This window comes from Saccopteryx bilineata, chromosome 1 (genome assembly GCF_036850765.1).
Source record: "Saccopteryx bilineata isolate mSacBil1 chromosome 1, mSacBil1_pri_phased_curated, whole genome shotgun sequence".
Taxonomy (NCBI): domain Eukaryota; kingdom Metazoa; phylum Chordata; class Mammalia; order Chiroptera; family Emballonuridae; genus Saccopteryx; species Saccopteryx bilineata.
The window spans coordinates 301,168,317-301,183,609 of NC_089490.1; the positions used below are offsets into that span (position 1 = coordinate 301,168,317).

The following is a 15,293-nucleotide window of genomic DNA, read 5'->3' on the forward strand; positions in this document are numbered from 1 at the left end:
CAGGTGCTAACACGGTGGGCTATTTAGTAGAGACATTTAACATCGCTGGGAATGGAACAAGAAGGAAAAATTCTAGACAACAGAGAGTACGGTATGTGATTGCAAGAATACTTTGACAGGATGTTGGGATAGAGATACTCCACTTAGGACATTTTCTAGAGATGATAAGTAGCTGCGAGAATGCCCTGTAAGTAGTACTCACTGTCCAGCTCTTGTTTTGGTGGGAGACTATGAGACAGTTTGAGCACAGCTCCCTGAAACACGGAGCTGTCCCTTTAAAGTAACAGTGAACAGGTATTAGAGATTGCTAGAAGCCCTGGACAGCCCATGTACAGATTTGTCTCTACCCTAGAGAGTCTGGACAGGGGCGGCGGGTCTGAAAGCCCCAGAACCCATGCTCACAGGCCTGGGTAGAGCACACCCACTCTAGGAACAAATGCTTCTTTGTCTGGTGTGAGAGGTCTTCTCTAGGTGGGGAGCTGCTGGGTGTTATTGGTCATTTCATCTCGAATGCCCTTGTCACGGCCGACTTTTACATAGTGCTTGTTATGAGCCTGTTTCCATTCTAAATGAATTAATCCATTTGATTCTCAAATAACACTATTAGAGAGATACTATTATTACCTCCATAATATAGAGGTAAGGAAACTGACACATAGAGAGGTCATTTTTCCCTGATGGTCTGACCCTTGGCCCTCCTTTGAAAGCGAGCAAGAAAGGAGCAGGCCTATAAATGTGGAAGGGGCCCCTTAGGGAGGCCCTCAGACAGAACACGGGGTGAGCCGAGTCCAGGGCCCTCGAGAGCACTGGGGCCGCAGAGGAACTGAACCCTGGCACGTGGCTCTGTCCTGGGCCCTCGAGAGCCCTGGGGCCGCAGAGGAACTGAACCCTGGCATGTAGCTCTGTCCAGGGCCCTCGAGAGCACTGGGGCCGCAGAGGAACTGAACCCTGGCACGTGGCTCTGTCCTGGGCCCTCGAGAGCACTGGGGCCGCAGAGGAACTGAACCCTGGCACGTGGCTCTGTCCTGGGCCCTCGAGAGCACTGGGGCCGCAGAGGAACTGAACCCTGGCACGTGGCTCTGTCCTGGGCCCTCGAGAGCACTGGGGCCGCAGAGGAACTGAACCCTGGCACGTGGCTCTGTCCTGGGCCCTCGAGAGCACTGGGGCCGCAGAGGAACTGAACCCTGGCACGTGGCTCTGTCCTGGGCCCTCGAGAGCACTGGGGCCGCAGAGGAACTGAACCCTGGCACGTGGCTCTGTCCTGGGCCCTCGAGAGCACTGGGGCCGCAGAGGAACTGAACCCTGGCACGTGGCTCTGTCCTGGGCCCTCGAGAGCACTGGGGCCGCAGAGGAACTGAACCCTGGCACGTGGCTCTGTCCTGGGCCCTCGAGAGCACTGGGGCCGCAGAGGAACTGAACCCTGGCACGTGGCTCTGTCCTGGGCCCTCGAGAGCACTGGGGCCGCAGAGGAACTGAACCCTGGCACGTGGCTCTGTCCTGGGCCCTCGAGAGCACTGGGGCCGCAGAGGAACTGAACCCTGGCACGTGGCTCTGTCCTGGGCCCTCGAGAGCACTGGGGCCGCAGAGGAACTGAACCCTGGCACATGGCTCTGTCCTGGGCCCTCGAGAGCACTGGGGCCGCAGAGGAACTGAACCCTGGCACATGGCTCTGTCCTGGGCCCACATGCTTCCATGTTGTTTGGTGTCTTGTTCATTTCCTTTGGGTTCTTCCCGAATATCCAGGCAGGTCACTGGGAAAGCTCCAGCCTGTTCCGGCTGTGCTAAAGGACAGCAAGGGTGTGATGGCCCAGAGCTCCCTGTGAGCAGTGTGGTAGAGACAGCAGGAAGCCCGGGAGCCCCTGGCAGAGAGACAAGGTGCAAGGCCACTTTGAGGGTAAGGAGTGGATAAGCTTCTTCTCCTCAATGTCTTCTCTGCTCAAGCCTACAAGGTTCCTGTTTTCCTTTCAAAGAAGGCTTGCCCCCATGGCACAGGTAAATTCCCCTCTAGCCCAGGGCAGGAAGGACAGCTCAGTGATCCCTCCTGTGCACTCAGACTCCACCCTCGACTGCTGGGCAGAGAAAGGGGCAGGCGCAGCTTGAGCCCACTCATGTCACCTCACCCTCCCACCAGAGGCAGATTACAGCTGGTTGAGGTTCTGGGCACAGAAGAAAATATTGGGCCCCTTAAAAAAAGAGAGAGAGACAGGGAAAATAAAAATATATGTTTAAATAAATAAAAAATATTATGTACTATTAATGTTAAAATTGCACATATGAAACTAAACTTGGTGTCATTAGAAAAAAGTGTAAAGTTGGGGTTTTGTGGGGCCCTTCAGAAGTCAGGGCCCAGGGCACATGCCCTGTGTGCCTGCTGTTAAATCTGCCTCTGCCTCCCCCCTGTGCCCACCAGCCCTGAGGGGCCTGTCCGCCAGGGGCAGGTCCACAGAGGGGCGGCTTTATCAGCAGCTTCATCCTTCAGTACGTGATCTGGGTGCAGACAGGCAACCTCGCAAAGCTTCTGTTTCCTCTTTGGTAAAGTGAGGAGAATAGGACACCCTCCCAGGATGAGCACTTGCTGAGTCTGTGTCTGAGAAATTCCGGGCACAGCGCCGGGACCGCAGTGGGGCTGCCAACTCACTATGCTGTGGTTCAGAGCCAGGCTCTGTCCTGAGCCGGGCAGTGGCGACTCTGCTCACCCTGAGGAAGGGGCAGCTGCACAGTACACAGAGGCTGTTAGCTGGACGTCCCCCACACAGGTGCTAGGACCTACCAGGGAAGCGGGAAGGGAAGGGGCACATAGGGCAGCAGTGGGGAAGAGGAATGGAGGGTTCGGGCCCGGAAGCAGGGACATCCCCCATCCTCGGGGTCCTCATCAAACATCCCCACTTCCAGAAGGACCTCATAAACTGACTCCAGCCTGGACAGAGTGCCAGCCTGGGCCTGCCGGCTGATGCCGGAGAGGTCACCCAACTTTTGTGGAATGTTGTTAACAGCACCGGCCTCTCAGAGCTGCGGGGAGGATTCTATGGAAAAGGCTATATATAAAGGATTTAACACAAGGCCTGGCACTTAGTAAGGACTCTATACCTGGTCATTGGGATTGTTAAGGAGACAATGTACCCATTTTATACGGTGAGAAACTGAGCCCAGAGTGAAAAGGGAGAGAGCATCTTGGAAAGCACCGGGTGACCTGTGGATAGAAAACAGCGAGGAGCCCGGACTCGAGGCTCCAGCACCGCGCCCCCTGGAGCCAGTGCCAAGTGAGGCAGGGCCCCAACTTACCTCCAGGTAGACAACCCAGGGCATGACCAATGTGGCTACCAGGAGGTCGGCCACGGCGAGGCTGACGATCAGGTAGTTGGTGGTGGTCTGCAGGGCCTTCTCACGGGACACGGCCATGCACACCAGCACATTGCCAAAGACGATGATGAAGATGAGCAGGGTGAGCAGCATGGCATAGTAGTTGTAGTGCAGCCTGTCGGCCTTGCCCTCCGACCCATTAAAGGGCCGGCTCCAGTTCTGGCTCTCCAGGTCATCATCGTACCAGGACAGGTTCAGTGGATCCATTGGGGCAGCAGGGCCACTGGGTGGCCAGGCTCTGGCCAGGAGAAATGGACACAGGGAGTGAGCAGGAGGACCTGCAAAGCGTGTGCCTCCCAGGGAGAACTCTGCTGCTAAAACCAACCACTAGAAGTTAATGGAGAGAATTCTCCAGCCTCAGGGTAAGTGTCATGTTGAGCAGTTTCTTAAAACATCGAGGCCTGCTGCCAGTATTCTGCTGGCAAGTTCCTGCAGGTGGTAAAACAGATGAGCAAGGATGACTTTTTAAGAAGTATAATAAAATAAATGAGCCTGAGAAGCGCTGAGCGTTCATTCATTCACTCATTCATCCAACACACACGTATTAAACACGTCCCGTGCACTGCACACTTGAGACAAGCTCGTGAGGCGTTCTAGCTTCTAAGAGTTGGAATAGGAATATGCATGAATTATAAATATTTACTGAGCATTGTTCCACACAGTGCTAGAAGCCTAGGTAGAAACAAAATATATATAACTCTCCAGCTCCCAATCTAAAAGAAACAATAGCCAGGCCCTGGCTGGTTGGCTCAGTGGTAGAACGTTGGCCCAGTGTATGGATGTCCTGGGTTAAATTCTTGGTTAGTACATACAGATGAAGCAACCATCTGCTTATCCACTCCTTAACCTCCCCCATGTCTCTCTTTCTCTCTCTTTCTCTCTCTTTCTCTTCCCCTCCCACAGCCATGGCTCAATTGATTTAAGTGCATAGCTCCATGGAGCCTCCGCCTCAGGTGCTAAAAATAGCTCGGTTGCAAGCATTGCCAAAGATGGGCAGAGCATCAGCCCCAGATGGGGGTTGCCAGGTGGATCTTGGTTGGGACACATGCGAGAGTCTGTCTGACTATGTCCCCTCCTCTCACTTGGATAAATAAATAAATAAATAAATAAATAAATAAATAAATAAATGAAATAATAACCAATCCATCAAGCAATGCAGTCTGTGAGTGATAGGCACTTGAAAGTGGAATGGGGTGAGGCTGGGGAGTGAGACACATAACCTAGTTAGGGATTTAAAGAAGGCTTTCTAGAGGAAGTGACATTCAACAGACACCTGAAGGGTATGTAGAAATTAGCCTGGCAAAGCCTGGGAGCCAGGGGAGGGTCCAGACATAGGAAGCAGCATCAGCTCAAGGCAGAGCTGAGGAGCAGGCACCACAGTGGAGGGCCAGAAAGAGGTCTGGGCTAGCGGCAGCATGGAGGGACTTGCAATGAGTTAAACTGAGGAGGCTGCAGTAGCTGAGACCACAGAGGGTCACAGAGGGCCTTACAGGTCATACCAGAAGTTTAGACTTGAACCCACGGCAGCAGGAAGGATATGATCAGCTTTACGTTTTGGAGAGAAATTCTGTCGTGTAGAGAATGGAAGGGCGAGGCCAAGCAAGGTGGTAGGACCCCAACTGGAAGGCCCTTGCAGGAACCCCCAGCAGCAGACGATGAGGTCTGCACATGTGCATCGAGAGCCCTGAGGACCAGGTGTACCATCCCAGTGGGAAAGGACGTCCTGAAAGAGGCGTCATCTGAGAGGAAGTAGGACAAGGAGTCAGCCAGGCAACCACGCTGGGGGAGACGTTCCATCCAGAGAGAACACAACACAGCCCCAAACAGCAAACACTTTTGTTTGGCTAACAGTGTAGCGCATGACGGTGACATTGGGAAAATTAAACTGGAGGGCCATTCATGGGTCATTTTGGGCCTTGTCAGCTTGTTGGGGGCAGAGGACTGACTCCACTAGACTGGTATTTTAGAGAGGTCACTGGCTGCTACAATGCAGAGGGGACCTTGGAGGGAAGTGAGGTGTGGCTCTGCTTCAGGTAAGAGGTGGTGGTCGCCCAGACTGAGGGTGCAGAGAAGTGTTCAGCATCCACAGCTAACCTGGAAGTCAGCATCGTGGAAACTGGTCGTTGGATAGACGTGGGTGCGGGGGGTGGGAGGAAGCAGGGAGAGAAGCTGTCTGGGATAACTCTGGGACTGCGTTGGGCTCTTGGAGGCTGGGAGTGCTGCTTACTGAGAAACAGGAGCAGGGCTCAGAGGCAGACTCGCGAGGCATTGATGAGCTTGACAGCCTGTGTTTTGGTTATGATTGAAACATAATGCACATATAATAGAGTTGGCTTTCCTGCTAACAAAAGTGTTCCTATTTCATACAATGAAATTAAAATTATCAGTATTCCAAGGCATCCCGCACAAAGCACCATGATTTCCAGGTGTGGTGGAACCCGGGTGGGTTTGAGATCCACCAGTTTATGCCATTCAGGATGAACACGGCACCACATCCAAATTAGGATGGAGGGCACAGCAGACACCACAGGAGAGAGGGGACCCCACCTCTGACCCGGGAGAAGAGTCTGCTCACCTCTGCACCTGTCTCACGCATCATTCTGCCACCTCTCAGCAGGGGAGCGTGAATGTTATCCGACCCAGGGCCACTACTGTGGGGTCTCTGGGGAAAGCAAAATGCTTAATTCCACGTGAGATGCCATAGAATGACACCCATGCAGCAAGTCTTCCAATTCAAGGTAGGAAGCACGGTGTCAGATGGATGCTATCTTCTGCAAGCCAAGTGGGCCCTCTTCCTGTGTGGAGCACACAGAGGGAGACCTGTACTTATGTACTGACCGGGCAGCAGGGACTGCAGCCACCATTCATTTGTGCGGTCAGTATCTACTTAGCCTCCCAGGCAGGAAGCACGGAGCCAAGGGCTGCTGGAGGCCTGGAGACACAGAGGCACACACACTTAGCCCAGCATCCTGGCGGTTCCTCTTTGCCCTTTCTCCCACTTCCTTAAGTCCCTCTTTGAGTGGGGCCAGTGGCATCTGATGGGGACTCTCCGGTCCCTGACTTCTCCACCCACCCATTCTCTACGCCCAACCAGACTTCTGTTCCTGCGGTCTGGTCCCGAGCCTGTCTGGGAAGCCATCTCCATCCTCATGTATAGCACTGCTCAGTTCGCCAAGTCCTTTTCTGTTTTTGATATACTATCTCCTTTATCCTCAAAGCAACCTCCAAGACTGGTCGTTATTATCCGCGTTCTACAGGTCAGAAAAGTGTCTGAAGACTTCATCCCCCTTCTCTCCACTTGCCCAGTCCCTGCACATCCTTCTTGGCAAGCTCACTCGAACCCTCTTGCCCTGAGCCCATCCCACGCCCACCCGGCTGGATCTTCTTTGGGGCTCCCACACCCTGGTTTCCTGGTTTTGTTCCGGAACACACCCATGTGTGTCTGCTGTTTTCACTGGGTGTCAGCGTCTCAAGGCCACCCTGCATCTCGCTCTTGTCCGCCTCACCTCTGTGGGATAAACAAAGGCATCCTGCTCTCATCCTGCTCCTGACCTGGTGATCTGCTGGCAGCAACGCTCGGCAGAGGTGTGCTGAACCCAATCAAAGCCTCTGTGAGTCCTCCTGGGCAAAACCCCTCCACAGACACTTGAAAGTAGCTATTAGCAAAGGCCACTTGATAAACAAGTAACAAGAGTAATGGGCCGAAGTGTCATGGGTGTGGCATGAGGGTCCCCAGGAAGCAGACCAAGGAGGAGATGAGCATGCAGGAAATTTATTGGGGATGTTCTCAGGCTCAGGACTTGCAGGGGCATGAGGGGTGCAGGCCTGGGCAGAGGAGTTGGGCTGCTTTGCTGCCACACCAAAGGTCTCAGGTGCCCCCTCGAGGAGCCTTGCGGGGTTGCCTTACGTAGGGCAGTAGGGTCGGGCCTCTGACCCCTTTCCTAGGTGTGGGCTGCCCCAGGGAAAGGATGTGGCCTTGAGAGAGGGGTCTCCCTTCAGCAGTGGGCCAGCACCAACAAGGTGAACCCAACTGCAAACTGTCAGTTGTTGACGCCCCCAGTAGTTGGGGAAGGAGTGCATTCCTGCTACAGGGCACCTGGGTGGCACACGACAGCGCCACTACTGTGATGTTCAGAAATCAGAGAGCATGTGCACATGGGCACAGCCAGGGTGTTCCTGGAAGGCTTCCTGGAGGGGGGGGTAAACTTAAACTGGGCCTTAAAATTGTGGGTGCAGTTTAGATGGCAAATAGGACCATTGTTGATCAGGGAGGGGCTGAGGCTGAGCACTCACTCCTCTGCTTGCTGGTGACTCACCCAGGGCTAGAGAAGCATTCAGTGTTGCATTTAATTTTCTAATTTAGAATTGATTCTCAATTGCTCTTGTTGCTTCTTGCTGAGACAAGCGTACATATTCACATGATAGGAAGAATAGGAAATCACAGAAAAGGCCTAAATGCTATCAATCCTATTAACATGTTGGTACCAGGCTATCAACCCCAGTCCCCCTGTGTCCTCAGAACTCTGCCTACCTGGGCTGGGATTTCTCACACACAGGGGCTGCCTGACTAGCTTGTGTTCAGTGCCAAGCTGAGCAGAAATTCAGACATCAGCAAATCCACCCCACAGGTAAGGGACTCTATCACGAGAGATAGTGGTATAACATAGGGGCTGAAGACCAAAAGTCCCGGGTTCAAATCCCAGGTCTACCGTTGCTGGCTGTGGGGTCTCAGACTGGTTATTCGGCTTTCCTGAGCCTCACAGTTTTGTCATCTACAGCAGTGATTTTCAACCTTTTTTGAGCCACGGCACATTTTTTACATTTACAAAATCCTGGGGCACACCACCTACCAAAATGACACAAAATGACACTCCAATACAGTACATATTATACATATAGTTAATAATATAGTTTCTAAATGTATTTATACTCACTTAGTGTGAAACCTGGGCCTGTTTCGATGAACACAAAAGGGATATCCTGGCAGGAATGGTAGAAAGACACACACAAAGCTCTTCCTCAACAGTTCTCAGTCTCTCTCTGGTTTTAGTTTTTATCACAATCAAGCTTGAGAAGCTCAGCTCACATAGATATGTGGTTGAAAACGGGAGCAATGTCAAAATAGCTTTGTTGGCAAGAATGGGGAACTCCTTGGCAACAGATAACCAAAAACTGTCCAAAGGAAGATCAGCAAACTTTAGCTTTAAAGTTAGATAACATTGTGATGCATTGTGATGCATTGTATATCACCCTCTGCGGGGGCCTCTTTTAAAAAGAAAAAGGTCAAATATCTATATACACCATCAGGATAGACATAACCAGCTGAGGCTGAGGCTTCATCTAGTGATGGCAACATTTACCTCTAGTCCTGACCAGGATTAGAAATCAGGACCATGGGGAGGAGTAGCAGCTTCAACTACTCGTCGCGGCCACACAATGACAAGTGCGCAGCAGCCCGAGCGGGGACCTTCCTGGGTGTGGGTGAGAGGCGGCCTACTATTGGTTCATCACTAGTGGTCGGGATGAATCCTAGAAGGTGATTGGTCAGTGAGCGGTCCCTGTGCCTCCACTCTTCCTGTTGCTGATAGCTGGAGGGATTGTGAGGGGAATGTTTATGTTTGGATGGAGGCGGCTGGCAGCGGGCCGGATAAATAGCCTCCGTGGGCCATATCCGGCACACGGGCCGTAGTTTGGGGACCCATGTTTAATTTCCCCACGGCACACCTGACCATGTCTCACGGCACACTGGTTGAAAAACACTGCTCTACAACATGGAGAGAACGGTCGTTGTGAAGATGAAGTAAGGTGAGGCACCACGTGTGGCCAGCACAAGCAAACCCTCAAGGAACGTTAACTTTAACAACCAAATAGAGCAAAAGAATAAAAAGAAACAAGCAATTAGGTTTGTTTCCCCTTAGGAGGGAGTTAAGAAAAATAAAAAGAGAGAGAGCATGTCTGTTCCTGAGCCTCCTTTGCAGGAGAAGTGTGAGGGGTGGGGTAGCAGCTGCCCTGAAACACCTGCCCCCAGCCCACCTGCTGTGCGGCTAGGACTCTAACCCCAATGGTGGCATCTCCTAAGCTCTAAGACAAAACTTAATGTAAGACGCACCCATTTCATATACCACTAGGAAAGAAAAAGTGTCATCACACCCCAACACAGCTCTACACTGGGGTCAATTATAGAATGAATTCTGATTTCAGAGACGTTAAGATGCTGATGGGAGTATGTGTCCACACAGGATGAACAAATTACAGTGACCTCCGGCATCTCTGCTGGTATTTCTCAGGAGGCCCGAGAAATGTGCAGGTCCCAGGCCTCCCCAGTGCGGCTCCAGCACTGGGCCTCCCTCTTCTCCTTCTGTCCCTGGGCTCCAAGGGGTGTCCTGTGAGGATATGGCACAGGGAGAGGCCAGCCGTTGGTTGCGCTCACTCCGGGGGCACCTGGAGGACCCCTCAGACCCGTGCCCTTGCCCAGCACCTCAAGCTCTTCGTGCAGCTGAACTTTTGCCCGTGGGTGCAGCAGAGAGGCTCAGGTACTCTGGCCTGGCTCTGGCTTTAGAAAAGCCTTCTGAGGGTGAGGCCCATGCCCACTTGAGTAGGTGGAACACCAGGCCACACAGCAGCCAGCACCCTGGATGTGCCAGGATGGTCCAAATTTCGTGTGTGTGTGTGTGTGTGTGTTTGTGTGTGTAAGTGGAGATTGGATAAATGTATATATAAGCCAAGATGAATTACTCTTTTTTCTTTTTAACAGAGACAGAGAGAGAGTCAGAGAGAGACAGCCAGGGACAGACAGATAGAAAGGGAGAGAGATGAGAAGCATCAACTCTTCATTGCAGCACTTTAGTTGTTCACTGACTGCTTTCTCATATGTGCCTTGACCAGGGGGCTACAGCAGAGTGAGTGACCCCTTGCTCAAGCCAGTGTCCTTGGGCTCAAGCCAGCGACCTTGGGTTTTCGAACTTGGGTCCTTCGCATCCCGGTCCAACACTCTATCTACTGCTCCACCATCTGGTCAGGCAAGATGAATTATTCTTAACAGTTTTAAAATTTTTCAGAGAAATAGGACCACATTATTAATTTTTTTCAGCGTCAGAGTAAGCATTCTGATTTGGTGTTATGTAAGTACAATGTGCCACCACGCCCCTTCCCCTTCCACCCAGGTGGCTCTTGCTTTGTCTGCAAAAACTCCAGATCACAGTCCCCAACCATGGAGCACTTAGTGAGCACCAATGCCTACATGGTCACTGCCACTTCTTAGTGCTTACTGGCTTAGCTACACAGTCCTATCTCCAGGGAGAGGAGCGGATGACCTAACCCTGCTGCATGGACACCTCAAAATTCATATTCTGAAGCTCTAACCTCTCCTCTTCCAACGTAATGGTATTTGAAGGCGGGGCCTTTGGGAGATGGTCAGGTCTCGATGAAGTCCTGAGGGTGGGGCCCTTGTGAGGAGATGAGTGTCCTTATAAGACAAGTCACTTGAGAGAGTGTTCCCTCCTGCTGCCCTGCTCTATGGACACACAAGAGGCCAGCCACTGAAAGCCGGGAAGAGTGTCCCCAGCACCTGGAGTGCGGGCACCCTGCTTGCTGATGTCCAGCCTCCAGAACTGTGAGAACATGTCCGCTGTTTAAGCCACCAGTCTGAGGTGTCTTGTGTTGGCGGCCAAGCAGACAAAGACACCTGCAGATGCCAGGCCTCACTGGAGCAGGGACTGCCTCTTCCCCAAGGTACCATCATCTTCCCTATGCAGTCAAAGGGATACCCACTGCTGCCCACCTCCTCCTCCCTGGGCAACACTTAGACAGGTTCCATGGGTTTCTTTCTCGGCTGCCCTGGTATGTGAGGAGGAGGAGGTAGCCAGGAATATGGATACTCCATTTGTGGTTGGCCCTCAGCTCCAGGCCACAAAGTGCCAGAAATCACCTGGCCCTCATCGCCAGCACAAACTGCCCTGCCCCAGCTCAGAAGGGCAAAGGTCAACTGAAAGATCTTCCAGAATCCTCACTCCATTGGTCAGTGCCCTCCACCAGCTGCCCCAACACTCAGCCTGCCCGCAGCTGTTGTGGCTGTCGCTGCCCGCAGGGCCTACATGGCAACTTCCCAGTAAGACTCCCGAATGAGGAAGGTGCGTGGGGTCCCCAGGGAAGGGGAAGTGTGGAGCTTGTGTTTCTGGCCCCAAGCTCCTCCGCCATTCACCCTTTGTGCCTTAGAAATCGGAATATTTTCTCTGTGTGCCCTGATTTGAAAATGTGCTAGCTCTAGGGTAGGGGTAGAGGAGAGGGGACAGTGGGGAGGACGCGACAAGGAGGTGGCTGCTCACCCGCCACCCGCCTACAGACTGAAACGGCTTCTCACAGGGTGCTGGGCCAAAGGACTCCTGTAGGACTCCACAGTTCGAGGCTGACTCCTAACAAGAAGATTGTCTCTCAGAAAAAACTCGGCAGGCTATTGGCACCCTTGGTCCTCAGCCTAGTGAGGTGTGGCCAAAAGGGCCAGTTGCTTAGGGCAGCCTGGGACCTGGAGGAGAGCCGGCTGGTCCCAGAGGAGAGAGGAGACAGTTCCATTTCTCTGGTTTCAATGTGATACCCTCCCCAGCAGGGCTCTGGGGCTGAGGGGCCCAGGGTACAGGACAAATCCCAGCAGCCTGGTCCCCGTGTGCTGCCTCTTCTTGATGTCTGGCACTGGGAGGAAGCAAATTGTCTAATTAAAATTTAACAATCCCTTATCGGGCTTGATGGCAGGTGAGACATTGCTGTCTTTTACACATCATTCTGCACCCCCCCCCTTTCTGAGACTCGAAACATTTCAGTGAAAAGGGAAGGGGGGAGGGTTTTACATCTGCATTTCAAAAGCAGCTTGTTGGAGTGACTTCACTTGGATGGGAATTGGGAGTGAGTGGGCAAGGGCTCCTCCTCAGACCCCATCATTCAAACCACCCTTGGCATGCCAATCAAAGGTCCATCCAGGCTGGGACTTGGAGATGCGTCCTGTCCCAGCAACTCCTGCAGCTTCCCCTGCAGTCTCAGGACGAAAGAGTGGGAGGGGAAGTCCCACAAAGGGAAAGGGAGAAGTCACTGAATAAGCCTCACTGCTGCCCAGAAGGCCACCTCAGTGAGGACAGGGGAAATAGGAGTTCACGTGCCCAGAGCCCTGGGCCAGGCAGCCACAGAGAGAGCCCTCAGGGCTCAGCCCTTGGGAAGGCCCTTGTGGTAGATGGACAGGCACAGTCCCGCCCATGGGAAGGTCTCCAAGCCCTGGGGCTGGTGTGGGAAAGATGGTGGGATGGACCTGTGGGGAGGAGGCAGAGGAGGAACAGAGAGGAACGTTGGGAACAGAGAATAGGGGACACAGGAGTGGGGGTGGGGTTATGAATGCTGTCATTTCCAGGATGCACCCTCCCTCTCTTCACCCTGAACATCTCTCCCCGCCTCCCAAGCTCGACATGCAGGGAAGTGGGATGGTGAGGCCGGGGGGGGGGGGGGGGGGCTGGCTAAGGTACTAGTGGTCACTCCAAAAGTTAGAAACAGCGATTGTTTTTTCCTATTAAGGAAAGGGGACACCCTCCACTCAGGTACAGGCAAGGTCTTGCTCTCAGAAATTCCTTGGCTACAGGAGTTCAGGGAAATAATAAAGGACTCCTTCTCTACTGCTCTGGGGGACAGATGTGAGATACACCTAGGCTGCTGGGGACACCTGCCCTCCAGTGGCCAGGGCAGGAAGGGGGGAACAGGAAGGAATGCCACACACTGATACCATTCTCCCTTGCTCTCTCCCAGCATGGTCAGCCTTCCTGGTCCAACCTGGAATTCTGCAGGGCAATCAGCAGCAGGGCTATGTTATCTGTGGGAAATTGGGTGTCCTCAGAAAGTGTGTAACAGCTTGGATGAATCTCTCCCATCTTTGGTCTCTGACTGTGTTTGGTCCCACCCAGCTGAGGCCAGGAGAGTGAGCACAGACCTGAGGGTCCTCAGTGGCCCAATCATAACCCAGTCACCTGTTCGAAGCCTCTACCCTACTCGCTAGAGTGAATGTAACCAGGCATTCCCAGCCTTGCCTCCCATTCGCAGCCAAGAGAAGCCCTCCCTTGGGTGCTCATTCAACTTCCTGACACCAAAGCCACAGACCTACCAGCATAGGTACCCCTGCTCCTTCACCTTGGGTCCCAATGACCCAGTTTCCACCCAGATCCTGTCTTTCCATCAGGGCTCAGGATTCAGTCCTGGCTGATGTCCTCCTCCTTCTTACCCTTCAAGTCAGCCCCTTCTCCAGGGAAGCCTTCCTGATGCCCTAGCTCTGAGCCGTCCTCTTGCTTAATGTTCTCACAGCACATGTGCTCCTTAATTATCACAAGTATAATTAAGTCATTATTTAATTATCTGTTTAGTGTCTATTCTTGCCAAACTGTGAAGTACACCAGCATGAAAACTATACCTAGAGACTAAGTTGTCTACGGCCATACCACCCTGAACGCGCCCGATCTCGTCTGATCTCGGAAGCTAAGCAGGGTCGGGCCTGGTTAGTACTTGGATGGGAGACTATGTTGTGTGGCTCTAGAGTGGGGGCCATTTTTCCTCTCAAACCCAACTGGTGCAGAGCCCTCTCTTTACACGGCCAAATCTTGGTCTGTTTGGTCATGATGGACTCTGCTGGTCTCCTCTGAAGATTCCCTGAGACTTTGCCCCACCTAAAAAGGTCTGTAGGCACTTGGCAAGGGACAGCTAGACTCAGTATATCCTAGGACTTTTGCTGAGTTGCCTCAGACCCAGTCATAGACAGCATCTGACATTTACCTGAACTAGATTCCCTCCCAAGAGGCCCCAGAACCAACACACCCAGGCTCAGACATTATCAAAGCAGGATCCAATTAGCTTCACAGTCAGCATATCCAAACGGAGATCTCGGCCAGCCCCAGACCCTGCTGAGGCAAATTCTGCTTCATGTGGTCAGCACCTGCACAGCAGCTCATACACTGTGGTCAGGGTTGATTCTCAGAGTCAGCCAGCCTGAGGGTGGACCCAATGCACAAATGGGCCAATAGCAATCAAGGGTCAATTACAACAGGAGGGCTCATGTAACCCACACAAGGGACATTCCTAGGACACCCAGCTCAGGTGATCAAGGAGACTGCACCACTGGGTCCCACAGGATACCTATTACATAAGGCCATCCTATCAAGACTGGAAGTCATAGCAGATCTATCTAATATATAGAAACAAACACAAAGGAGCAGCCGATATTGGGAGACAAAGAAACTGGTCCCAAATGAGAGAACAGGATAAATCTCCAGAAAAAAAGCTAAATGAAATGGAGTCAAGCATTTTATCAGATATAGAGTTCAGAAAAATGGTTATAAGGTTGCTCAAGGAACTTAGTGAGAACTTCAACAGCATGGAAAAAGACATAAAACCATGAAAAAGAAATACTCAGAAATAAAGAGTACAATATCTGAAATGAAAGAATACACTAGAAGAAATAAACAGTAGGTTGGATGAAAAAGAGGATCAAATCAGCAATTTGGAAGACAGGTAGAAGATAATACCCAATGAGAGCAGCAAAAAGAAAAAAAGAATAGTTTAAGGGACCTTTGGAACAACAAGAAGCATAATAGCATCCACATCATAGGGTTACCAGAAGGAGAAGAGGGAGAGCAAGAAATTGAGAACCTATTTGAAGAAATAATTACTAAAAACTTCATTAACTGGTGAAGGAAAAAAACACACAAGTCCAGAGAACACAGAGTCCCCCCAAAAATAAACCCAAAGAGGCCCACGCCAAGGCACATCATAATTAAAATGTCGAAGGTTAAAGACAAAGAGAAAATATTAAAAGGAGCAAAATAAAGACAGTTCCCTATAAAGGAGCTCCCATAAGGCTGTCAGATGGTTTCTCAACAGAAACATTTTGGGCTAGAATAAATTGGCACAAAATA

The 15,293-nt window shown here is 52.0% G+C and overlaps 1 protein-coding gene across 3 annotated transcripts in view; it reads right to left on the minus strand.

Moving 5' to 3' along the window:
- Window positions 1-15,293, minus strand: part of DRD2 (dopamine receptor D2) — a 72,883-nt gene that overhangs the window by 11,557 nt on the left and 46,033 nt on the right. For 2 of the 3 annotated variants that reach the window (XM_066253630.1, XM_066253627.1), the window contains exon 2: window positions 3,283-3,598. In XM_066253630.1, coding sequence (XP_066109727.1) covers window positions 3,283-3,567 — 285 coding nt within the window. In that variant the 5' untranslated portion in view covers window positions 3,568-3,598. Of the gene's footprint in view, window positions 1-3,282; window positions 3,599-8,294; window positions 8,374-15,293 lie in introns of those variants that run through there. The other variant, XM_066253629.1, reaches the window with a different exon arrangement.